The sequence below is a fragment of the Triplophysa rosa genome, linkage group LG9 (genome assembly GCF_024868665.1).
Source record: "Triplophysa rosa linkage group LG9, Trosa_1v2, whole genome shotgun sequence".
NCBI lineage: Eukaryota > Metazoa > Chordata > Actinopteri > Cypriniformes > Nemacheilidae > Triplophysa > Triplophysa rosa.
In genome coordinates, this window is record NC_079898.1 from 21,417,345 (window position 1) to 21,444,561 (window position 27,217).

The 27,217-nt window shown below is 38.0% G+C and overlaps 1 protein-coding gene across 3 annotated transcripts; it reads right to left on the minus strand.

Annotated features, from left to right (window-relative positions):
• kcnh5b (potassium voltage-gated channel, subfamily H (eag-related), member 5b) lies at nucleotides 1-26,695 on the minus strand. Of its 3 annotated transcripts, none has more exons than XM_057342971.1 (11): nucleotides 26,421-26,695; nucleotides 25,433-25,556; nucleotides 24,242-24,348; nucleotides 23,804-23,932; nucleotides 23,297-23,415; nucleotides 21,241-21,633; nucleotides 18,358-18,787; nucleotides 14,688-14,887; nucleotides 14,102-14,354; nucleotides 10,134-10,330; nucleotides 1-2,426 (listed from the first exon to the last, which is right to left on the minus strand). In XM_057342971.1, exons 1-11 carry the CDS (start codon nucleotides 26,491-26,493, stop codon nucleotides 1,401-1,403), a joined length of 3,051 nt encoding a protein of 1,016 aa, XP_057198954.1. In that variant the 5' UTR covers nucleotides 26,494-26,695; the 3' UTR covers nucleotides 1-1,400. The 3 variants fall into 3 exon arrangements, with proteins under 3 accessions (XP_057198954.1, XP_057198953.1, XP_057198955.1); XM_057342970.1 differs by having other exon boundaries at nucleotides 23,780-23,932; XM_057342972.1 differs by lacking the exon at nucleotides 26,421-26,695 and having other exon boundaries at nucleotides 23,780-23,932; nucleotides 24,306-24,348; nucleotides 25,433-25,546.
• Nucleotides 26,696-27,217: the final 522 nt, after the last annotated feature.

Sequence of the window (27,217 nt, forward strand, 5' to 3'; positions counted from 1 at the left end):
CAATTTTTATTACAGTTGCATATAATACAGTCATTCGAAACCACAGGGAGATATACAGTACAGTGTTGAAACCAATAGTAAAAATATTGCAAAATCTGAATGAAGAGAATAATCATGATCCCTTCAAAATAAATGCTGACATTTGGAAAGGTAAAATGTACCATCAGACAGACATAAAAACACAGACCAGCAAATATTGTGGTTATCAAGAGTCCCCAAAAATATGATGGAAATGTGGATGGAAAGACCAGGAGTATTATTTGTAAATGTTGAAATAATATAATACCAAAAATAAATATTTTTTTGGATCAGGGACATGTTGCACACTGTAAAAATAACCTAGTATTTACTTAATTTTTTTGTGTAAAGTTTTGCAGTAAATTTTACTTAAAATGTTTTTGTAATTTTTTTTATACACAGTTTTTAAAGTCAATTTTTTGTGTCAAGTTTTTCCACACCGGTTTTTTTAAAATAAATCTTACAAATTGTTTTTTACAGTGCACATTCTTTATGAACAATGTTTTAGGGTTAAAAATACGGTATGAAAGTGTTTTGAGTCTGTTTCTTCTAACCAAGGAATGTATACTTTACAACCAAATATTAAGTATAACATAAAATATATTATTTTACATTTGCGATATTCTGCTAGCAGAACAGGTTCAACGAATAAATAAATATATTCCAGTTACACTTAAATTAAGTGCAAGTCTTTGTTATAAATCTATCACTTTTATCTTAAGAGTGATTTTAGGTCAGTTAAGGCGAAGTGCTTGAGTGCTACTGAAATCATTCATGCATTTTCTACATAAATGTTACACACCAAACCCATCTCTCTCAGTGTTTGTCATGCTACGTCTTGCCGAAAAGCTGAATGCGCAGTACTGAGAATTTCTACTTTTTCAAGGCAACGAACAGTCCTGTACACAATAAAAATAATCATTCTGTGAGAATAAATAGATCTGCATGCAGTTAACTGCATAATATACAAGCATTTAAATATCAAGTCGATTGTACAGACATCATCAGTGTTTCACATTTTCGGCAAGCCAGAACCCAGCTGGACGTGCAAAGTCTGAACAACCACACAGTTTGAAGAAAAAAAATTAAAATATGTTCAACTCATCTGAAAATTCCTGCCTGAGTTCAGTGTGCAAAAGATCTAAAACTGCACTTATGTAGCAGCAGATGTCATTGGGTTCTGACAACCCAGAAACCATCCAGTACAGATGTTCAGCTGTAAGATTCCAACCTTAGATGCAACAGAGCTCCAGAAACCAACCCAAGCTATCCTACAGAGGTTCCACTATAAGCTTTTAGCATACCAAATTTGGACGCTCTAGAAACACCCCAGTGATGCTACAAATGCCTCATCATGAATGAACCTTGAAGTCATTCTACCTCTACGGTGAACCCATATCTTTTTCAGAGTCAGGTGTACAGGCTGTGGATACTGGATCGCTGGTCTGTGCTTTGAGTTTGGGTCTGTGTGATTTTGAGGTGGGTTGTTGACTAGACGGGACCTTTGACTGTTCTAAAAGCAACCTGAGAATCTGTCCAACCCTCTCCTCCAAAACTGCCATCCTCCCGTTCAAAGCATGAATTTCGGCCCGTAGCTCAAGCCTTGCCTCCTGCAGCGAGGCTTGGAAGGCTATCTCGCTACTGGCAAAGAAATCGCGAGCGGGTCCTTCTCCGCCAACCTCGGGTACGGGACTCTGGGGTTCCGAAACCCGATCGAGTCTCTGGTCGCTGTAGGTCAGACCGCTATCCCAAGAGTCTGTTTTGCGAAGGGAATTCTTTCTGGATCCCCCAACCTCCTCAACATTTTCTATCTGAACTTTGACATCCGGTGACAGGTGTTCCATGGACACGGCTTTGGCGGCATTGTTCAGCCCCTCTTTCCTGTCCTCCTCTGGCGGTGAACCCAGAGCGCCCATGTTGTTTTTCAGTCTCATCCAGCCACGGGTGGTTCCTGCGGGTTTGGCCCGCGTCGTGTTATTCACCTTCAACCTGTTCGCGGCCTGGTCGCCGGTGGGTTTGAGTTCCATGATGTCGCGGTTGTTCTGCTTGATGGAGTCTCCCGGTTTTGGGTAGGCCAGACAGTTCTGGATGGGCGTGATCTGGGAGATGGTGACCACGCTGCTTGTGGATCCGTTCTGAACCGTGTGCAGTGAGTTTTGCATGAGGGGGCCGTGAGGTTTATGAAGCGGTGTGCGTGTGGACTGCAGGGCACCGTGAGCGTGCAGGTGTCGGTTCTTTTCCAGGTCGAGCTGGGTTGAAGCACCCTGGTTACGTAGCTCTTTCTGCTGCTTAAACTTCTGGAAAAGTTTTCGGACAGGGTGGTCCACAGGTATGGTGATAACCTCATTCTTCGAGCGCTGCCTCTCCTCTTCCTCCTTCTTCACGTCGCTGATTTTACGGAAAACAAACTGGATATGGAGACAGAAAATAGCATTATCAGGCATGAAGCAGGATACACAATATTGGACTTTTGGCAATGTTCCTTTAGGTGAATACTGTTTAAGAACCTTTTTATTGAGGACTTTCTGATTGAGAAAATCAGATAAAAAACTAATTAAAAAGTTTAATTCAATAGTATGAATATTCAACATAATAAAGTCAAATAAATGTAAAACTTTTGTATAATTTTAAAAGAAGAACCACATCACTATAAAAATGCAGCTTTCTGCATCAACAGAAATGTGTGTTGTGTGGAGAAGGACACAAGCTTTAAAATATGCATGTTGTATCTTTCTCTTCTGAAGTTACATTAAAGCTTCCATTTTGTGTCTTGTCATGGTCTACCCACAGACCGGAAAGCTTGTGTTTAAAGATTCTATCGTAAATTATACATTATACTGCTGTTTATTCTCCCTCCACTTCACGTGTTTTTCCTGTCCTTCTAAGACCGCATCCAACTCTCCTTTCTCCACCAATGAAATCATCATTCATTTATGTTCTTTATGGAAACTGATCTGTGGTACTTGATTCTAGGGCTGTCGAAAGATTTATCTTGATTAATCGCATCCAGAATAAAAGTTTGTGTTTACATAATATATGTGTGCTGTGCGTAATAATTTTGTATTTATAAATACATACAGATATATGTATATATTTAAGAAAAATATAAAAATGTATATAGGGCTGCAACAACTAATCGATAATAATCGATAATAATCGATAATGAAATTCGTTGTCAACGAATTTCATTATCGATTAGTTGGTCTGTGACGTCACTTGACGTCACGCAGTTATAAATCAAGCGCGTCTTTTTCCCTTTTAAAATTACCATTTTAGATGTGTCTCTCCGTGCAGCATGAGCTGCGCAGTTTTAAAGTCAGACGTGTCTCTCCGTGGATGCGTCTCTTCGTGCAGTGCGAGGTGCGCAGTTTTAAAGTCACACGTGTCTCTCAGTGCAGCGCGAGGTGCGCAGTTTTAAAGTCACACGTGTCTCTCAGTGCAGCGCGAGGTGCGCAGTTTTAAAGTCACACGTGTCTCTCAGTGCAGCGCGAGGTGCGCAGTTTTAAAGTCACACGTGTTTTTATGTTTGAATCTCTTCAAGCTGCGCAGTTTTAAAGTTTAAAAGGGAGAGGTGTTTAAATGACAAAATTAAAGATTATATTAGTAAAACCCAATTTGTGGCGTTTGCACTTTGCAAAGTACATATTAGGCTAAATACCCTTATTTGGTGGTTTATTTAGTTCAGAGGTGGGTCATTTACTTGAGTACTGTACTTAAGTACACTTTTTGAGTATTTGTAATTCAGTATTACTTTTCTGTTTACTTTTTACTGTACTTCACTACATTTGAATGACAAATATCTCACTTTTCATGGCACAAAAAATGATTTCCTTGGCCGACCCTCCCCTCGCTCCCACGTTTGGGAGAGACTATTGTCAGTTTCTTCTAATATGACAAACATGAATCAACTCACCAGGTGTGTTAATTATGGAGATATTCACAACATTTTGGGAGAAGGCTAATGAGTTCAGTTGTGTGTACTTTTCCCATATCTGATTTACTTATCATAAGCAAAAGATGTAATTACATTTATATCCGATTAATCGATTAATCGAAAAAACAATCGCCCAACTAATCGATTATCAAAATAATCGTTAGTTGCAGCCCTAGTATAAACGTATATATGATTTAAATAAACGCTAAAATTTCCTGATATGTATACATTTCTGTGTATGTTTCTGTGTTAATAAATACAAAATTAATATGCACAGTACACAGACATATACAGTATTATTCAAGTTGCCATAATGATATTGCTCTCGTCCAAAGCTTGTGTGCAGCTCATGTAAATTCCTAAAAAAATTCTACATCTGCGTTTTATATAAAAAAATCCCAATGGGGGTCAATACTGACAGACTTTTCATTTTAGGGTGAATTCTTCCTTTAAGAACATGTATTGGGTGCATTTTTCTACTATTACAACTAACCACAAAACAAATTTTCAGTTCACAGAGACAGAAAGTCTGGAACTCTCTTTCGCTTCCTTACTGAATGTCAGCAGAACAAGTCTAAACTCCACTTTCTGTCCTATTTCCAGTCGAGATCACACACACACAAAGTTTCCCAAGCTTGGAGATTTTCACACAAGACAAATAGAAATTATTTAATGAGTTCCAGTAATGAAGGGAACTCTTGGCATTTGCATGTGTTCTAATAACATCGGGCGATACAATCTCATTAGAACTCGTTCCTTCTGACTTCCTTCAAGCCAATAACTGCTTGCACTCCTCTGCAAACGGCATCAAGTCATTGAGGTACAGGAAAATCTCACAGAAAAGTAAAGCTTTTTTGTCATTTCAGAGCCTTGTTCTCCTTCATTAAATGAAAAAGAATGACCACCTCTTGTTTATCACGCCCTTTTGGAACTACACGAGGGTGAGCAAACAATGACAGAATTTTCTGATCCTCTTAAAGTGTATGACTGGATGTTCCTCTGACCTGCAAAAACTAATTACAGATGACGCTTAATGAAATAATACCAGACATCCCACCTTCTCTTTCTGTTTTTCTCTCTCTTACTGTTCCACTGACCTGCATCACTTCCAGCGCTGTGACCTTAGAGGGTCCTTAGAGAAGGTTAAAATTCAGGCAAAAACTCTGTAATGATGTTATAAGTGGACATAACCTCTGCAAATTAGAGGACTGAGTGCATGTAAGTGATTGGGGGAGAGAAAAAGGCATGACCCGAATAAACATGACAAAACATAAAACCAATTAATGTTATGAGTCAAATGGAAATGCTACCAGTGAAAACCCTATAGCAGAGAAGTGGATTTACATTTACATTTACATTCACATTTGGCAGATTACAAAGTCATCTGAAGATGAGATAAAGGGCATTATGGCACTCTAATCATAAACCCCCTTGCTCAGAGGACACTATGCTATTTGTAAATATGCATATTTAGATTTGTGAGATGCGTATGGTAATTGAATGGAAATTTGAATTGCCAGAAGGAACAGTATATAAACATTCAGTGCATTTAATGTTATTATGCTGAATTATATGTATACATTAAACCTGGTATCTATTCAGTCATTTGGACACAAAAACGGAAAAAATATGATATGGTACGGTGCTCACCACAATTGAAACTTCTACTTATCAAGTTGTTTGTAAAAACAAAAGCAAATATTGTTTTTGAAAGTAAATCATTTATAACATATATATATATATATTGCACAGTGTCTGTAATTCAGATCATGAGTCATGAATTCAATCTCAGGGATCACAAATATTAACAAATGCATAACTCCTACAATTGGTCATCCCACAGATAACTTGATCTTTGCCTTATAACACTTCCTTTAAAAGAACTAGAAAATAAAGTGACCATCTAAAGTCAGATTAAAACACTAAATAATTACATCCGGCATCAAAGAAAACCACACAGACCTCCATAACCTCACGAAACTCCAGCCTCGGTCTGGGTCTTCAGAGCCATTTTAATATTGTTCACGGATCTGGAGCAATGATACACTAAGATTCGTTCTGAATAGGCCGTCTCACGTTTCCGTTAAAGACTTTGAGCATTTCACTGTGTCTAAACGAGAAACAGCGGCCGGTGACCCGACTGCCTTCCCTGGAGAAATATCTCACACAATGCACATCACAGCAATGCCTCTCAATTTCATGCTGTTTCTTCTAGTGTTAAAGCAGTCGCCGGTCGTCCTCTCTATATTGTAAAGACTATTTTAAAATTCCACTTCTGATCTGAGTGGAGCAGAACACACACGTTTCATGGTGATATGATGTGACCTACACTTAATATATAACTGTCCAGAGGAAGAGAAAAGACCTTCTTGAATATGTTCTGGTCGATAAAACAGCTGTCGTGAGGCTGAGAAAAGATTTAGGGTCACCGAGGCAATCAAGATATTCGTGCCACAGCAACTTATCCAAAATTTGATGAGATTTCATGCACTGACCCTTTCACATTATTCATGTCAGCATTGATAAAACGTTGAAAGATTTTTATGTTGCATGATTTTCATGATGCGTTTCCTCCCTGACACTGTGTTGCATGCACGTTCAAACAGTTGGTTTATCATAAAAGCTAGAAATCACTATACTAAGCAAAAATGACGTAAAAATAAAATGTAGTCCATGACCAATCATCTGTACAGGTTTAGCCATACAGGTATTTGTGAAGGTCAAATGTATGGTGGTCGGGAAGTGCAAACAAAACAACAAATTGCAAAACTAATATCTGAAAATCTGAAAACAATCAAAAATCAAAAGTACAAATCTGAAAACGCAATATCAAATCTAAAAACATAATACAAACCATAATACACAGTTCCAACAATTCCAGAAACAAATTAAGCCAAAAAACAAAGAAACAATCAAGATATCCAGGAAGTCCTCACTAACATCTAATATCAATGCAACCAACTTATTATAAATGGCCAAATTATGTTTTTTTTTTCAATCTAACGCAACATTGTTTCTGTGAGGATTATGTATAGGGGCTAGAAATGATCATTAGTCTGATATAACAGCAATAAAAGTAATGACCTCACTAATACAGTAAAACAAGCATGATTGTCCGTTTGTGCACATGACCAGTTTCTTGTGTATGTTTGTTATGCAATGAGGTTTCAGTGCCCTAAAAATGACACAGAAGCCTATAAGCATCACAACTGCATGACATATTTTAGACATGTGTGCGCATACAGTCACACAAACGCTCAAACTGCCATCTCACAGTGGGGAAGTGTCTTCTCTTAGACGGGAGGTAATTGGCTCTTATGCGTCAGCAGGACATTTACTGCTGAGAGCATCACTGACAAATGCTGCAGACCCTGTCACATTACAGTGCTGATGAGACCAGGTATACACACACACACCAAATTAAATACAAATAAACAATGCAACCCTATCTGAATCGAAAAGTCCCCAACCAGGTGAAGAAATCAAATTAATTCCCTGACACAACTCCAGCAGATATATCACACACAACAGCCTTCAAATTTACAACTGCCACATCTCTCCAAGTTCCTCACGCAGCCTGATGCCAGCAAATAAAAAAAGGCCCAGCATCTTCTTCAGAATGTTCTGCAAGCACCCAGGAGAGAAGCCATTATTCCAAAGACGAAACTGGCAGAGGAGTCTCCTCTTCTAGCCTGAGGTCCTATGTGTGTGGGAGGTCTCTGTGTGTATCCATGATTAGATACGTCTGCTCTCATTCTCAGTAATAGCTCTTGGGGACCACCTGCCTGAGAGGAATGAATAAAAGCATTTCATCTTCATCCCATTGTTTTACTTTTATAACTTTCTAATGATTTTTGAAATATCTTTCATTTAACGCCTAAGGTTATGTGTGTATCGCCATACTCCCCTGAGGTTCTGGACTACAGAGAATAACCTTAAAAACATCATTAATTAGTTTGCTAAACAGAGCAAATGGAGATGAAGATGGGATGAGAGAAAGAAAACAAATGGGGTAGAGAGAAAGAAAAAGAAAGAAATAGAACAAATGAGAGAGAGAGAGAGAGAGAGAGAGAGAGAGAGAGAGAGAGAGAGAGAGAGAGAAATCAACATCAAGATTCAAGTAATGTCACACCATGCTGTGCTATACTCTGAATATGTGACTACTATAAAAAGTGCTCAAGGACTTTTACTAAAAAAGTTCCTTCATAATAAAATATGAAAGCTACAATATATTGGACTGGAACTAAAAGTCAGTGTGCTTTCTAAGACACATCGTTTCTTGCCACATTTTCTTCTACCCATCCCTTTAAATACAGTATCTCAGTTTCTTATTTTTGTCTTACAGCCCAGCTCTGCTGGTGCCCCCACTGTATCATAACCAAACCCTCTCCTCTCACGCACGCTCGGTGAGTGAATCTCAGTGGGTGATTAGGTGACACATTAGGGATGCGTAGGTAATCCAGCCTGTCACCTGCAGTCTCACACACACACACACATCTAATGCAGGAACGCACCAACAGAAACAGCAATAATTCAGTCACAGTGAGAGAGATGAGATTGGAGATTCAATCTTCTGTTCAATTTCTTGCTTAAGGAAAATAATTCTAAACCTGTCCAAATCTCTCTGCAACAGAAGACATTCAACCGCTGCTGGAAAATAACACTCCATTTACCAGATTCCTGCAGGGTGACCGCCACAGTAACTGCAGTCATTCCAACAATAAAACATTGTTCACAGAGTAAATGGAGTAAATAAATCTCCAAAGAAAGAAGTTGTCACAGCATATATGACACAAGTGTTTGAAGAACAATTGTCAGTCTTTACACAGAACGGTTACTGTAGTTTGACATATGCCCGGTTAACCGAAAATACTGTATATACAGGTACTGTATCAAGTGATTTATGCACAACTTGTGAGTGAAGTACGGTAGAATGCTGCTGCATCCGAAAGCCAGAGGGCGCTCTTGTGCAGAAACTCCAAATACGCACTGCAGAAGAAGACCATAACACACGTAGTAGTAGGAAATACCTAAGGACGTGTTTTTATCACCGATCCTCAAGCCTCCTCAGGTATTTTTATGATAATAAAGTATATTTATAATGATCATGTTTGACGGGTGTTGCTTTTTCAAATGCACGTTATAAGCGACTCAAACTCGCACTGCTTTTATATCGAGCAGCATTTCTACTGATCCCAGAGCCGTGCTTCACGGACAAGCTACGCATCAATAAAATAAACGATAACTTGCATTATCGCAGCCAGCTCGGTTTCAGCAGGATTTGGTGCTGACCGCGGTTAACCGGGCACATGTAAACACAATCTGAACTGAGAAAGTTTGGACAAAACCATCGGTTAGTGCCAGACATTTTCATTCTAGGTCACATAATTTATACAAAAGCCTTCTGGTAGAAACGTGTGCGTGTGTGAATAAAGAATGCGTCAGCCTGGAGGCCCACAAGCTGTCTGAAAGACTTCGGCTGATTAACCAGAAAACGCACACGCCATTCAGCAGTACACCTAAACTTTAATATCTGTGGCTTTCACACTCTGATTTTATACACAGCAGCAGGACTAAACTTTCGGTTAAACTCCCTCATGTCAGCCTTCCCTCTCACTTCCAGTCCTCCATTAGATGCTTGAATTTTTCATTCTCTTGAAAGCCCAGACTCCTCCAAAAGAAGAGTGTTCTTTTGACAAACAGAGCTGTATTGACAGAAATGCAATATAATATACATAACTATGTCATCAGAGGTTCATAAAGACCATACATAATGAAGCGTTGTGTTTTTATTACCTTAGAATGAGCTATTTCTATCTGCATACAGCACGGGTCCCCTTGCATGGAATTCACCATGTTGTTTCTACAGTAGCCCTAAAAGGACAAACTGCTCTACAGAGTTTCGTAAATACGTTATCTCCTTCAGCAAAGAAGCGAAAATGTGACGACATCTTAGACCTGTGTCAGCCGCCGTAGTGCTTCGAAAGGGAAGGGTGGAGTGATACGCTAGTTGCAATTCACAACTTCACCACTAGATGCTGCTAAAATCTCAACATTGCTCCTTTAACTATAAAAACAATGAATCTTGTCTATGAATGACAATAAGTGATAAACCCCAGCACACACATTAAGATCCACAACACAGGAGAGGTGTGCGATGTGTTAGCAATTACACTCTCACCCTTTTTCGTAGGTTGCAGGTAAGAATGAGGTTTCGAGAGAAAGAGTTGGCAAACGCCGTGTAGAATTCCAGCACCTTCAGCAGGGCTTCTCGCTTTATAATGTGAAGATCGCAGTATGTCAGCGCTCGTACATTAGCACATGCGTGGGCCAGAGTCGTCTCCTTCCAAAACACATCACCAAACACGTCCCCTTTACCTAGAAGAGAAAGAAGAAAAACACAAAAACGATATTTTAGCAAGAATATGACTTTAATTAATGTCAATCAAATGTATCATCTCACAGCAGGCCTGATCAAATCTGACATTTCCATATATCATCTCTTTATAGAACAGTTGGCTGGCAGAAGAACTCTTTTGCTGTATTGCGTTGTGTAACACGCTATTTAGCCCTTTAAAAAATTGTTAATTTAGTCCCCCAAATTTTTTTATTCTATAATAATTTATTCAAAGGATAAATGTACAACCTTGTGAAAATGATTAAATAATCTGCCAACTTCTCAAAATGACATTGTATATATCATACAAACCCTAAGACTTCTAAATATGATCCATATGGATTATATTCTTATGAATAGCTTTAATATATTGAACAGTTTTTTGTGATGAACAAAATTGAAGACGTTATGTGCTAAAAAAATTACCTCGGAAAAGCTCTGAGAAGATGTAATTCTATAATTTATTGATTTTGACATTAAAATGAATATCCAACATGCTCCATTTTACCTCACGTAGCTCTAAAAGACAAAAAAGTTGTCTTTTTAAAAAAAAAAAAACATGAGGATGAATAAATTAATTTCCTTTTTTGTGAACCATTTTCTTAAATTCCCAGCCCAAAAGTCAACAACACAATACACCTATAAAACATGATTTAAAGTACATTTTTGAGAACTTAAAGCTTGAACTCTGTCATCTTTCTTAATTTCTTTCCTGAGCAAAAGACTCCCAAAACAACTCAAGAGACTATGAAAGCAACATAATGACTGCATTACTGTCAAACAAAGCAAGACAAATGCGGCCTTTATCACAGAGGAGTGCAATTAGCATCACTCGCTTCGAGATGCTGAAGATCAATGGCACAATAAGCTCTCCAATCACATTCCACAGAAACCTGGCGCTGGGAACTCAAAATAGACCTTTAACCTTGAAGTGGCACCCTTGTGTCGATCACACAGGAAACAGCCCAGCTGAACACACAGCTATCACAAGAACAACAGACCTGCGTCTGTGCAAACCACGGGCCGCCCTGTTGAAAAAAACTGCATATGCTGGTTTCGTACGTTTTGATGCTGGTTTGCTGGTTTTGTACTGGTTTAAGCTGGTCCTTAGCTTGCCATGTGCTGGTCCTTAGCTGGTTTAAGATGGTCAAACCAGCATCAAAACATACCAAACCCAGCATATGCTGGTTTTTTCAACAGGGCGAGGGTAAATAGAAATAGAGTTTTGTTGCTGAGTTCAGCATAAACTCACGGAAGAGATCTTGGCCGCCGCAGGTGCTTGTCCTGCCAATTAGAGACTTATTTCAAGTAGCAAAACATCTTTAATTGGCTGCGCATGCCAGACCAATTACATCCAAATTAGCAGCTGCTGCAAGTGAATGCACACATGCTGTCTAATTAACCTTTAAAAACTGAAAAGATCTTCTTTACCAAAAATTTCAGTTCTTTACAACACACACCTTTGGCGTATCAGCTATAGACGGTTTCAAAGTGACAACATAAGCAAACGTTACTACGCATGCAAGCGTTCGTGGGCTGCAGTTAACTTCCGGTACACATTCACAAACAGAGTGCCTGTAGATTATTTCTGATAGCAATCAAAAGAAACCGAGAAGAACCGTTACTTGGCTAAACTTGTCTCTCTACTATTTTGAATTTAGACTCCGATACCACGCCCAACCACTAGATGTGAATGTGCCATACAGTTTGTTTGAATGCGACTACAGGACCCATTCAACAAATTGTTTATTTAATAAAATGAACATACAACAAAATTCAACAAATTGTTTATTTAATAAAATGAACATACAACAAAATTCAACAAATTGTTTATTTAATACAATTATTATACAGTAAAATTAATTAATTAATTAATTAAAATAAATTAAAATAATATTAACATGAATTAAATAAAAAATAAATAGTTATATTATTAGACACTAGCCAAACACAAACCGGAAGTTGACTGGGGATCACGCGTGCGCGTGTCCGAAGAAACGGTCTATATTAACCATGTAGACCCTATACACAAAAACAGTTGCATTAATACAAAACTGCAAAAAATCCACTTTCATGCTTTTCATAATGGAAAAGTAGCAGGTTTTTTATTCACATAGAGAATATTTTGGTAAAAAGGCGTGACATGGTCAGGCTGTTTATTTTGATTCACATGTACAGTGTGTCTCAGATTGGTCTGCAGAGACTTTGTCAAAGGTCTTTAGAGACGATGAAAACAGTTGTAGTGCCCCGAAGAGATTTACAGTTTATCTCAGACAGAAGAACAGAGCTCACCAAAGATAATCTCCAAGGAGTCACAGGTTTTCATGGGACTCTGTTGCCGTGACAGCAGTTTTACCCATACCTTCAGGAACTATATTGTTTTAAAAGGACAGAATAGACGTTTTAGCGGCAACAACATGAACAAACATTATGTGGCCCAAACCTAACTTCTGGTAGACATCAGTAAAGAATCAATGACTGTTGAGGAGTCTTAAATGAATTGAATTGAATACAATTAATATAGAATAAATATGAATATAAATGATTATTAATATAAATTAAATATAAATTGTTATATTATAATTAAAAACACAGACCGGAAGTTAACTTCAGGCCAGTTGCATGCGTCCGATGAAACCGTCTATATGCTGCTGTCTAGAAGCTTGAATGGAGGGCGATAAAAAGAATCACGTCCGAACACAACTTCAAACAGTTGCTGAACATTGACATTTATCAGCTACGCAGGACTTTTGAAGCAGGTCCAGCGAAAGTCGTTCAGGCGAATTGTGAGCCATATGGATAGATGTGACTAATGACTTCATTCCTGTTCATTAATCGCCCGCAGAGCTGCTCTGCTCCACACCTCGCTAACTCGGCTCTCCAGGAGCCCATCTTGGTCTGCCCAGACACCTACCACCCTCCTGGGCATAGTGGGTCCAGGCCTCCAGCTGAGCTGGAGGAGAGACAAGGCTCCTACTTAGCGACCATTAGAGATTAATGACTGATGCCGCTGTATGGTTCCGTCGCTATGACGACTCGTGGATGATAATCTAATGTGATTTTAGTGAAGCAGTTGATTGGAAGATTGGAACTGAGATTTTATATAAGGCTACTAGCTCCCAATCATAATCATATTAATGACATATGAAGACACAAAAAAACTATCTTAAAGGTCCAGTGTGTGATTTTTTTGGAGGATCTATTGACAGAAATGCAATATACATAACTTTGTCTTCAGAGGATTTAAAAAGACCTTCCATAATGAAGCGTTATGTTTTTATTACCTTTGAATGAGCTGTTTCTATCTACATATGTTGTGGGTCCCCTTACATGGAATTCGCCATGTTGTTTTTAGCCCTAAACGGACAAACTGCTCAACAGATCGCATTTTTTAAATACGTTGTCTCCTTCGGCAAAGAAGTCAAAACGTGACGACATCTTAGTTCTGTGTAGCCGCCGTATTGCTTCGAAAGTGAGGGGTCAAGTGAGCCGTTGGTTGCAATTCGAAACCTCACCGCTAGATGCCACTAAAATCTCCACATTTATTATAGTTGCTTCTTTCCCCTGTTTTTTCCACCATGGCTACCAAAATGCATTTCTAGCATTTGATCTCTGGCAGGAGCTCAAACACAGGTAATCATTTAAAATACACTAACAGGTGGACTAAAGTCTAGAACATAGATTAATATAATAAAATCAGTCAGGCCATAGCACTGACCACACTGAGCAGTTGTTCCTGTATTTAGACTCACCCAGTATAGCAATGACCTCATCATCCTGTATGACCTCCAGTGACCCTGACACCACAAAACAGAGCAGATCCACACTTTCCCCCGCATGGAAGATGAGGTCACCAGGGGCGGAGTGTATGGTCTGGAACTCCACGGCCAATGAACGTAAACAACCATCACTGGCCAATCGGAATGCAGGGTGCTCATTGAACACCTTTCTGTTCAGGTGCACACAGATATCTGCCCGCATGTCCTTGGGGCAGATGGAGAGGACCTGTGCACAGTTGGACAGGTGAGTTTATAATATAACGTTAGCCAATAGTTAATAACTAATTCATTGAAAAAAATTTAAATTCTTTTTTATTTCATCTCATGTGCTTAAAATACCCATATTTTACTTTTTGTTCCACAAAACACACATTCTCTTATTCAAGAATTAGGCTATGAATTTTCTTAATTGATTTAGAATTATCCTTACAAAAAGCTCAGAAGTCTCATAAACAATTTTACCTCTCATTTACTTTAGAGTGAAACTTTTATATACAGGTTTGGAACACATATTAAACTTTTAAAACTGGCAACTTTTATTTGGTCATCTCAGTCTCACCTTCTCTGTGTCAATGCCTTTAGACATGGACCAGGTGGAGACGATGTAGTCCATCACTCTCTCGCTGAGACCTTTAGGCACCTGGTAGAGCTTGAGGAAATCTCGTACATTATTCAGCATCTCGTGGTAACGGTTGGTGTTTGCGTACATCTGCTGGAAAATCGCCGTCACGTTACCGAAGATGGTGGCGTATAGAAGAGCTACAGAACATTAAAAAATCAAAACTGATCAGTTCAGATAAATGTGAAGGGCCTGAGGATAGATTTAATGGCACTTTGTGTTGCCAATAATTAATGACACAAATAATAGCTTAAAGGAACTTAAACATTAAAACAAATCTGTGTAATTATAATCAATCAATACATTTTTAAATACTGTTTACTCACTTATTTTGTAATACTGAAAATCACAACAATTATTGTTTTAAACATTTCATATCCACCGTAAAGCTATAATTCAATTAAAACATTTTCTTTTAATTATAAAAATTAGTTGTTTTTTACACAAATAGACCTAATGGTTGAATCGTGGACTTTCAAGTAGCTATTTATCCAAAAAGCTTTTTCATAATAATGCGAGCCACTGGACATCATTTGAAACGGCTCATTTTAATGATGAATAGAAAATGATTTAAAAGAGGTACTAGTACAGGGACAAACAATAATTGTTGTGTTTCATTCAATATTCCAAAATAAATAAGTACATTTAATTAATTTATTACTCTCCATATGAATACTCAACTTTTCAAGTGACGTGGGACCGTTTGGGAAAACAATAAATTAGATAACTAACCCCTTCCATAGAAGTATCTCTCTTACATACAGTACTAATCTAAACTAGTGAAGTCCATTTATTCAGAAATAACACCAGCATCTGCATTTAGACATATATTATGATACTTGTAATCTGTAAAATCTCTGTATGATCCAAGTTCAAGCACAATGTTAACTTCTGCTCCTGTATTTACTGCCATTCTCGTGTGTTACCAGGGTACCTCCGCTCCTCGTTTCTATGGCAACCTTCCCTGAAATAGCTTTCCAAATACTTCCACTCACAACCAATAAGGCGAGAGCAAAGACAAAAACGAAGTGGCTGGAATAAAATGAGATTAAAAAAATGATGGAAAGCCAAAATCTGTACAGTAAAAATGAATGTGATCGTAGACAGATGAGTGAATAAAAGCAAAATGGAAAGAAGTCAGCAAACAAAAAGGGAAAGGTGTGAGATTGACAGCACTACTTTTAATCTTTCATTCTTGATATCGGCTGTCACTTACATGTCCTCATATTAAAGGGATAGTTGACCCAAAAATGAAAATTCTGCCATCATTTACTCACCCTCTTGTCATTTCAAACCTGTATAACTTACTTTCTTCTGCAAACCACAAAAGAAGATATTTTGAAGAATGTTGGTAACCAAACAGCGACGGAACTCATTCGCTTCTATTGTATGGACACAAAACCAATGCAAGTCAAAAGGTACTGCCATTGTTTGGTTACCGACATTCTTCAAAATATCTTATTTTGTGTTCTGCAGATGAAAGAAAGTCATACAGGTTTGAAATGACAAGAGGTTGAGTAAATTATGACAGAATTTTCATTTTTGGGTGAAGTGTAATTTTAACTGGTCAAAGAAACCAGACTGTGAGAATAAATCTTTGAGTTCTGGAAGTTACAGTATATTTTCGCAGGACAATGATCTCTTTTATCTCACAAGATCAAGAAATATTTGATGCGTCACAATGTGACCCCCTTTAAATTTTAATCGTGCCAGGGATGAGGGATCACCAGTTACATCTGACATATTTGGGGCAAATGAATCCAGATTCCACCCCACCCAGTAAGATTTTAAGGGTTTCATCCAAGTTTTATCCAACTTCACAGAACGTCCGCGCGTCCGTGTGTGTGTGTCTATGTCTATGTGTGTTAGTACGTGTGCATATTGTGTGTGTGTGGAGTGTTTTGTATGTGGGTACGTCTGTCTTCTGTGTTTTCACCTTTTTCTTGTTTTTACAGGTACAACGTTAATTGTTTTGCTTATAGTCAATATGTCTCATGTACAGCTTTTGTAACAATGAAAATTGTAAAAAGCGCTATATAAATAAAGTTGAGTTGAGTTGACTGGAGACAGGTGTGGGACAAACAGCATGGGTGGTGCAGGAGCGAGAGAGTTCCAGAGAAGCACCCTCTCAGGGGAGACTATTTCAAATACCACACATAATGAGGCCTTATAGGACCTCACTACCAAGAGAGAGAGGAGAGAGAAAAAGTGAGCGAGTGAGAGTGAGTGAGTGAGAGACAGCGAGAGAGAGAGAGAGAGAGAGAGAGAGAGAGAGAGAGAGAGACGGAGAAACGCAGACAAAGTAAGAGATTAGGATCTTTAGCAAAACAAGCAAACAAAAGAGAAAAAATCCTGACAAGCATCTGAGGATGAGAACAATGCTTTCGGATAATTACAGAGAAGGTGGGACATCGCGTACAAGCTTCATCAAAGAACTACAACAGGACTACAAACACATAGATACAGCCCCAATTATTGTCACCATTAATTGAGTACTGATGCTGTTACTGTTAGTGTGTGATCATCTGCCCCAAACAAGCTAAAAGGGTCTAAGGACATCATAAGTAGACCTAGAGCCCAGTGAAATCCCAAGGCATGTTAGATCCATAAGCTTGATCTTGGGAATAGTCATAGTGTGCCAGACTGCACTTGATTTTGTAAATGGGCAATTCCATGCAAATGTCAACCTTACCATGAAAACGTTTTTACCAAAAGCTCAGTTTACACTATTGGTGGTTTAAATACCCATGTGAGGTCCCTCATAAAGCCGTTTAAAGCATTTTCTTGAAGGGATACTCCACCCAAAAATGAAAATTCTGCCATGAATTATTATCCCTCCCCAAAGTTGTTTCAAACCTGTATTATTATTTTTTTTGGCGGAACACAAAGAAATATATTTGGAAAAATGTTAGCAACTGACTTTTCTTGGCCACCATTGAGTACAGTAGTAAAAAATAGAATGGCTGTCAAAGGTGCCCCTAGAACTGTTTGCTTTCCTAAATTCTTTAAAATATCTAATTTTGTGTTCAACAGAACAAAAAACAGGATACAATAATTTTTCCTACTATGGTAGTCAATGATGTCCCAGAAATGTCAGTTGCTAACATTTTTCCAAATATCTTTCTCTCTGTTCATCAGAACAAAGAAATGTATACAGGCTTGGAACAACTTGAGGGTGAGTGAATTGTAACATTCAAATTCTCATAAATACACACATGAAAATTAAATATACAGTAGCTATTTTATGTTCTATAAAGAGCCATTCCTTCTCCATTTGTTCAGAAATCCTACAAAGTATGTCGTCTCTCAAAAAAACGTGTGTCCATGTACGTTTGTATGGACCGATATTTTTTATGTCTAGACTATGTCTAGGAAAATATAGCCTATGGTTCAATATATTTCAAGTTTTGACTGCAAATGTCAAATCCATAATGTTCGAATTGCCTAAATTTACTCTTTAAAATCTCTGGTTACTCGATCATCCCTGCCAACAAGTGATTTTAAATACAATTACTTAAAATAAATGATTAGCTAGATTATCAAATTACAAATAAAAATAGACATTTTGTTTCAGGTTAGTAGTAATTACATCATAATGCTGAACACTTACATCCCACCATCATCATGGCCACAGAGAAGATCTTCTCTCCATCTGTAGTTGGCGCGATGTTTCCGAAGCCGATAGTGGTCAAGCTCGTCATGGTGAAATACAGTGATGTTATGTATAGAGAGTCTTTCCCAGGCCCACCTTCCCATTGGCCAGTCCCACTTGCATTGTAGCGGTATGGAGAGCCTATGCTGGTGGCTAGTTGGTAGAGCCAGCTGTCAGTCTTAATGGTGTTGGTTTGTTCGTCGATGACCTCATAATCACCAATGCTGTACCATATACAGGCAAGCCAGTGGGCCACTAGTCCAAACACACAGACCAGTAATACGAGCACAGCTGCGCCGTACTCAAGATAGTGGTCCAGTTTGCGTGCAACGCGACCCAAGCGAAGTAGCCGTACCACCTTCAGAGAACTGAACAAGCTGCTGATGCCCTGAAAACAGTAAAGCGTGAAAAACGAAAGTTACAATAAAATACAACAAATCAAGTCAAATGTAATTTTGTGTCTCTTAATTCACTTTCTGAAGCTTGACAGGTGTGTATATTTATTTTTACATGTAAGAAAGATTGTCATGCAGCTTTGAAACATTTATGATGGACAGTCAATCAATGGCAGCTTTTCCAGTTTTGTTATTGGTAGTTGTATTAATTTATACCTGATGATATAACAAAGTCCCAGAATGCATCGAACCCTTCTATACAAATCTCTAATTTAAAAGCATCTGACATGCAGCGCACAAAGAGAGAATCAATTTGAAATCTGTATGGTTAAATCATCCTTTCATTGTCATTATTCACTATCGTTATTCACAAACAGCAGATAGCTATTTTATAAGATTTGGCACACTATATTGACATTGGATTATTGGATTTTTATTTTCTGTTTCATTATGAAGGATTGAGCGCTATTAACTTACTGTTTACAATCATTATTGCACCCAATAAACTCCTACAAACACTTCGTTCTATGTTTGGAGCCGGCGGGTTAAAATGTGTAAAAACGGCAGCAGTGCATTCAACTGACCGAACAAAACGGCATTTCCAAAACTCTGTCACTGTTACAGACTGCCATGGCAATATGAACATGAACGTAGCTTTGTCTGTAAATATTCGCATAGTTTGTTGCGCAGATGGACATTTGTGCTGCATGATTCACTAAAAGTTACATTGAAGTACTATTTCATAAACTGAAAATATGTAAATGAGAAAGGCATTTTGTTGTATAAAAATGCAGCACTGTATGTAACAGTTACGACAGTTAAGGTTGGACATTTGAAGCACTTTGCAGGTGAGAGAACACCGTTCTTTCCCTAAATGATTTGACAAATTCCAACCCAGCCTTAAAAACCTTTGAACATTTGAAGTCAGGCAGCACTTTAGCTCTTCAACTGCATAAAAAAACATTACTGTGCATTCGGCATGACCAGTGTGACCCACTAAAGCTCCATTTTCATTTTGGAGTCTAAAATCAGTTCATGACGTTAGTAACAGCTGTGGGTGCAAGACTAAATTATTTATTGATGACTATTACTGCAGACTTTATTGTTCGGTGACACACTTTATTGTTCCGTGGCATGGGACAAATCTTTAGTCCGCTACAGGGCCCCGCCCACAAACAATGAGGTCATCTATGAACAATTTTAGCAGGGTGGGGTGTTTTTTGGTCGATCTAGCCTTCCACAGCATTAATCTTAGTTATTGTTATTTTCAACATTTACCAATAAATGCTATTTTTTATTAAATGTTGTATCTGTTAAAGAAACAGTTCACCCAAAAATGACAATTACAGTATGTCTGCATTTACTCACCCTCAAGTTGTTCCAAATCAGTTCATGGCCACCATTGACTACCATAGTAGGAACATTTGCTTTATAAATGACTTTGTTCTGTTCAACACAAAAGAAGATATTTTGAAGAACGCAAACAGTTCTGGGGCACTTTTGACTGCCATTGTAATTTTTCCTACTATGGTAGTGAATGGTGGCCAAGAACCGTTTGGTCACAGGCATTCTTCCAAATCTTTCTCTGTGTTCATCAGAACAAACAAATTTATACAGATTTGAAACAACTCGAGGGTGAGTAAATGATGACAGTTTTCTTTGTGGGTGAACTGTTTCTTTAACATGCACAATAAGTTATTTGTATTAATTAAAATGAACAAATTATACAAATTCTGCACAACATATTGCTCATTGTTAGTTTATGTTGTTAGCTAATGCAATAACTTTATTGTCAAGTAACATTAAAAATACTGTACAGGTAGACCAAAACTGTAAAGACAACGCAAACTTTACAAAGGCAGATAACAAAAACTGTTTGTGCTAACATAACCATCCTTTCACAGCCACAGAAATATATTGATTTATGCAAAAAATAGCTGGCATTTTAGATAAGTTTAGACACATTAATGGACATTCGATCTTTAGGAACACAACATGAAGGACGAACAAAAGAATTAAGATTCATGTCAGCAGGCGACAACTTTAATTACAAAGAATGAGGGCAATATGAAAGTAATATCTGCTAAGCGACACTAACCCTTACAACAGCAAGAACATGCAGCACCGCCAAAGTGTCATTCTATTCTTAATTACGACCGAAAAATGTGATGTAGTGAATGACAAATATTTTGCGGCAAAACTCTTTAAAAATAAAATTCACTTTCATGGAGTAAGAACCAACTTGAAAGTTAAACTTGGTGCTATGTGATGTTTTTGGAAAGTTTCCTGAAAGAAACTTCTGGAGTTTTTAACATCATGATCTCCTCCACTACACTCTCAGCCTCTAGTAAAGAAAGGTCATGCTAGATTAGACTCTTATACGAGACAGAAAAACAGCTGGAAATGCTCAAAGGTCTGACTATTTCTCTTTCTCATCGTTACTCACCTCATCCACATTTTCGAAGGCATTGATGATGTCATAGGGCAAACAGGACAGCAAGTCTATAACAAACCAGGTTTTCAGATAGTTCATCCTGATCAGCTTTGGATCCGAGATCACCTCCCCTCCCGGGCCGACAAACGTGGTGTGGAAGTTGAGCACGATGTCCACTAAAAAGATGACATCCACGACGCTGTCTAGAACCAGCCAGGTGACGTTATTCTGTTTGGTCTTGAAGGAGACATTATAGGGAACCATGATGGCGGTGTAGAAGGTCAGAATGAGAATGACCCAGTCCCAGGTGGTCTTGAAGGTACAGTAGTGTAAGATGATGTGAGGGGGGGTCTTAGGGGCTTCCTGCTTGTACTGAGGAAGGATATCAGAGCCAAGCTGAAGTACCTGAGAGGAACAAACAAGACAAAGTGGGAAAATTTCAATATAATCAATTCAATTAAAAAATATATTTTGCATTGTTACAGCTTTACAGTAATTACATATTAATACAGATAGTAATGACAGAAGAAGAGAAAATTGGAGTATATTATGGAATATACTGAATGCATAATACATGGTAATGAACTATATTAACTGTGAAAAATTATTGTCTGTAAGGTTGTGATCAGTTTCAAACGTTTTAGCAGTAATCTGGGTAAATAATGGGTAATAAATAAAAACAAATATGCTATTTTCTAAGGTTCTTTTATTTAAAATTTAAATATGACTATAAATATTAACAAGTCATGGCACTTAGCCTTCAAGTACTCTTCATTATGTAAACATTGCTTCAAGTTATTATTCAAATCAATAGTCAGCAATAAAACAAAAGAACAAAGAAACTAATTACAAGCAATAACACAAACAAAAACAAAAGAACAAAGTAAAAAATTGGCAAATATTCCTTGCTTAAGCTTTTCAAGTATTAGATTAAAATAAAATAAAACCACTTCAATTACTGCATAAAACATACATGCATTACTACAATTAGTTCGCTTCACAGATTCCATTTTCATTAGGGCTATCTTTGTGTTCATGTCTCATTACAGTATTTTATTAAAGCTACTAATGTACCAAAAAGAGTTAATAGTTTTAAGTTTGTTTTGGGGGAAGTTTTACCTAAATAGCACAGCAAATGAGTGCAGATTGCCACATTGTGTTAACATGCTATTAACCCCTGGTGTAAACACCCTGTCCTTTTTTTATGTGAAGTTAAATCACATTACATCCTAAAATGCGACGCATTGACATCCTAAAATGCAGATTAAAACTGAAGGAGGGAGAAAAGAGAGGGAGAGACAAGAATTGAAACACAGAGTCCCCTCATGAAAGTGTGTTTGTTTTAAATATTCATTCTTGCTCTTGCTAATTTCCGCTCTTCCCTGGATAACACACAGTTTGGTTTAACATAAATAGCTTAGCTTAGCTTAAACAAATAGTTAGCACAGCCAAGGCTGAAATGATCTACAAAACAAAGTTTTAATAGAACTTTTATAGAGAGAGTTTGGGCTAAACTCACTTCAGAGGTTTAATACTTGGGTCGCCTTGCAAGCTCTGTAATCAACTTACAGTACAGATCAGACACCAAATAGTGATAAAAGCAGAAAATACTGAATGTTCTCCCATCAACAACTCATTAGAGAGCCACAGATTTAGCAAAAAGACTGTGTAAGTATCTTTTGCCATTAAACACACACACACACACACACACATCCCTCCTCCTTTTTAACATCCGCACACAACAGTGACAATAAATAACATACTATCAAAAAATAAGTATACACTGTTACACACACTTTTTCTCAGTGTTAATTATTAACATCAGCTTCTGTCATTCCAGACCGAGAGCATCCCGCTGTAGACTTCACCCCTCCAAAAGCCGTGTGTGAGATTTCATTACAACAGTGTCCTGTGTGTGCGTGTGTGTGTGTGTGTGTGTGTGTGTGTGTGTGTGTGTGTGTGTGTGTCTGTGATTCTATTACAAGTTTGCCCTCCATGAGATGAAGTTTTGTATAACCTTGTACTGTGAACTCAAGGATGAAAGCAAATGCTGTGTGTGTGTGCTCACCTCTGCGAGTCTGGATTGTTTGTGCGAGCTGACGTCGGCCCTGCTCATGGGCGCAAGCTGCTGAATGGTGCTCTTGCTGTTTGTCAAAGCCCGAGTCAAACGGGCAAACTTGGTCCAGCCTCCAAAACACATACAAATATGCCCATCAAAACATTAAATACAAAACAAAAACATGAATCTGGCGAGTGACGATGTGTTCCCTGTGACGAAGCAAAGTGCTTCATGATGAATCAAAGTGGAAAAAACATTTGCTGCCACTGTGCCATAAACATGCTATGATGAAATACAGTGTAACAAACACTCAAATATTCTGCAAATATTCTTCTCAAATATCTGCATGCTCTTTTTCTCTGGCATTGCAGCGTATAATTGGTCTTACATTCGTTGACCTATATTTATAAGACTGTTTATGTTTTCTAGCAGTTTTGTTTTAGTGTTACAGTAAAAAACTTTTAACATGAATTAAAGAATTACAATAAGTACCATGATGACGTGTTAAAAACTCACTCCTGGTGCTCTCGTCTTCAATTGGCTGCTTGAAGACGGTGATGTCCTTAAATGTACACAGGAACAGAACCACTTTGTCATTCTCATTACGGATCGGGGCGATCTGCATGTAGAACCAGACTGGAGTTCCTGTGGAGGTCAAAGGTCAAGAGCAGCATCAGCATCAGCACCAGTACATGTTATTTGTGAGGTCACTGTATAGTCAAACTTTAGTTCGGATTTACATAGTGTGTTCTTGTAGAGCAACTTTCACGGGATTTAGGAAATCATTCTTGTTACAAACGGTACAGAACTGTTACAAAGTGTAGTTTAATATTTACAGTTAACGTTCACATTTTTAATTCTGTGTTTCTGTGTTGCTTTGAATAACTACTATCTGACGTTCACCAGAATAAGAAACCTTAGTGTGCATGTGTGTGTGCTCCACATCTCACTTACTGTTCTTTTTGTACAGCAGGACTTCAAAGCAGTTCAATTCATAGTTGTCAAAGGCCTTTCTCACCTTTTCTATGGTATTCTTGTCTGTCAGCTCCCCATACATAAAACTGGAGAGAGAGATCTGTCAGACAGACTTTAATCTCTTCTTTTCTAACCAAAGCATTCACAGTATAAAAGGGATTTACTTCGTGTATGTTTTTATAATAATTATGCTTCTTCATTACAATTTACATAAATCCCAAACTCAGAATTCATGGAAGATGTTCAGATTACCATCATACACTGCTTGTCAAAAAAGCTGACGTGGTCATATTTAAAACAAAGATTAAAAGATTACAGAAATGTTTTGAAATTCAGATCCTTTTGGGATTTTGTACCCATGATGGAAAGTGTGACCAATTAAAGGATCTAAGTCTGACTGTTTGTGTTACACTTAGCAATAGTGATTGATTTCTTGACAGAATGACAAAAATGTGAGCTTTTAAATCTTAAAGCATTTTAAATTTGATGTGTTGTCAAAATGGCACGAACAGATGTTCTCCTGGAAGACATTATATCTGTAGCTCAGCACTTTATCAGAGCCACTTACTGAAATTAAGGTTTTTATGCATTACATCATAATGGTGCAAGACTATAGCCTGACCCATTACACACTTTTCAGCTAATTAAACAGATTTTAGGATTTCAGCATTGAACTCTTTTATATGAAAGATATTCAATGCAGTCACAGTACTACACAGATCAGGATTTTAATTGTTAAATGCATGTGAAAGCCTAAAAGACACCGGGATGACGTTTCTGATCCTACCCCTAGACCTAACAGTGATACCATTACATTTTTATTGAACACTTATGAACATATTTAGCATGTTTATTAAAACCTTTGAGTTACCAGAATAGTTTGGGTGTATGTGTTCCTACTTTGCCATTTTTGCCCACATAATGAATGTCGCACCAGAATACACACACAAACGGGAATGTGCATCCATAAATAGCAAGTTAACGCTTTATCTTATTGCCTGCTTTTGAGACTTGACTGATGTAAACCCCAAAGGTTATGACATCATCTTAGTTTTGTATCAGTGGGTCTATATAGAAGCCCCACAAATAACTTAAAGACGGAAAGTTCAAAATCAGAGATCTTCCATAAAGCATGAACAGCGTTTAACCTTATATAGTCAGATTTCTCACCTGCATGTGCTGCTTTTCTGCATGACCTCGGCTCTGTGGTATCCAGACAGCTTACAGAAGCCGTCATTACTGTAAACTACGGGCCAGTCCACAATCTGAGCGTTTCCAAGCAAGAAACTTGTCTCTGAAGATTCATAGAAGAACGGATTATTAATGCATCTCATATTTATTTGAAAGAAGAACTTATTAGTAATATTACATTTAACTAAATATAATGATCAAATAAGGGGTGTTTTAATGCAGTTATATTACATCAAACTAGACAGCACTACTTTAAGAAATAGGAGAGACTGCGCCCTCTAGTGGTTGTAAACGCAAGCGCCCGAAATTTTCCACAATTCTCCCAAACCATCAGATCGACTTCACGCCAGTTCTGATAGAACTGTTTTTCCATGTGCAATGTGAGCTAAATGAACTATATAATTTAAAATACAAAGAGAATTTAATATAGCAATTGTTAAATGTCCATTATGCCGTATTTCGCATTAAAACAAATGTATTTCTTTAGATGTTGAAAAAATCTCTTACTGACGAGAACGCAAATGGGTATAACAGATACGCTCGTCCAAATAATATATTTTTAGGCTTTAATATAGAGTTTAGGCTTTAAGAAACTGTATTTTCAATGGGGAAGTTTGCTTTTCCAAACGTAGGGTCTTAAGAAATCAAGTTTTTCACTCGTCAACATGCAAATTAAAATGCCGTTTATTCTTCATTAAAAAAAATAACTTAAAGAACAAATACGGAAACAGTAAATAAAATAAAAATAGAGCGACCTGCTCAGAGAATAATCACAAACATATAAAGGATAAAAGGGCAAAACATGGAATAATAACTACAATGGTGACTCCTCGAATAATTATATTGTAGGCTATTATATATTACATTATAATTTTGTAAACACAATTCATAGTGCTCAGTATTTGCGCAGCGCTCGAGCACTCTGAACGACTACCTGACACCATAAAACCAAAAGCGGGTTTCTCACCACTTGAACGGCGGACGATGTTCTCCAGAAAAGTGTTTTGCGGTGCCACCAGCCCTCTCTTTCCCCCGGGCATCGTGCGGCTGAGTGTGTTGCGCTTCACTCGTCAGGTGGCCACTCTCTGCGCGTGGAGTCTCTGTCGGTGGAACGGGGAGGCTCATCGTAACGTCGCGCGCTGACAGCACGGGAGCTTCTTGTGCCACCCGCGCGCAGTCCGGACTCAAAGCGACAGTAGGTGGGCATGGGGAGCTCCCCACGCATGCGCAACAGCTCCGAGGGCGCACCGTGGACGCTGGGGATCTCCAACACCGAGTGTGTAAAATACACAATAGGCTACATCATGAGCACGACGCACAAGCAACGTAGGTGTTTCATGCTGTATATTCATCGTAGCCTTAAATGACTGCCGGATATATTTCTGGTTTATAGTACTTAAAAAGCCCCAGACGCATGGAGTACCATAGAGGAAACCACTGAGGACAGTTAGGTCCAAAATTCTACATCTTTGATTGAAACAGTTGTAGGTAAAATATTTGTTGGTGAGTCTATGAGGAATTATTCCATCAGATTAAAACAAAATCATAATCGATGGAAAAACTCACTCCAAAGACTGATAAGAGAAAAGGGCACAGTATAGTTTTAGAGTAGATTATTTTGAGGGCATTGCATGCATAATCCACACTTTAGCACTGCAGGGGTATAACAACAGCCATCAAGATAATTACTGTTTTTAACATCTAAAGATTACCAAACAACAGGGTGTCATGCCCCCATTCAGAAGCCTGAAATCACCTTTCTGA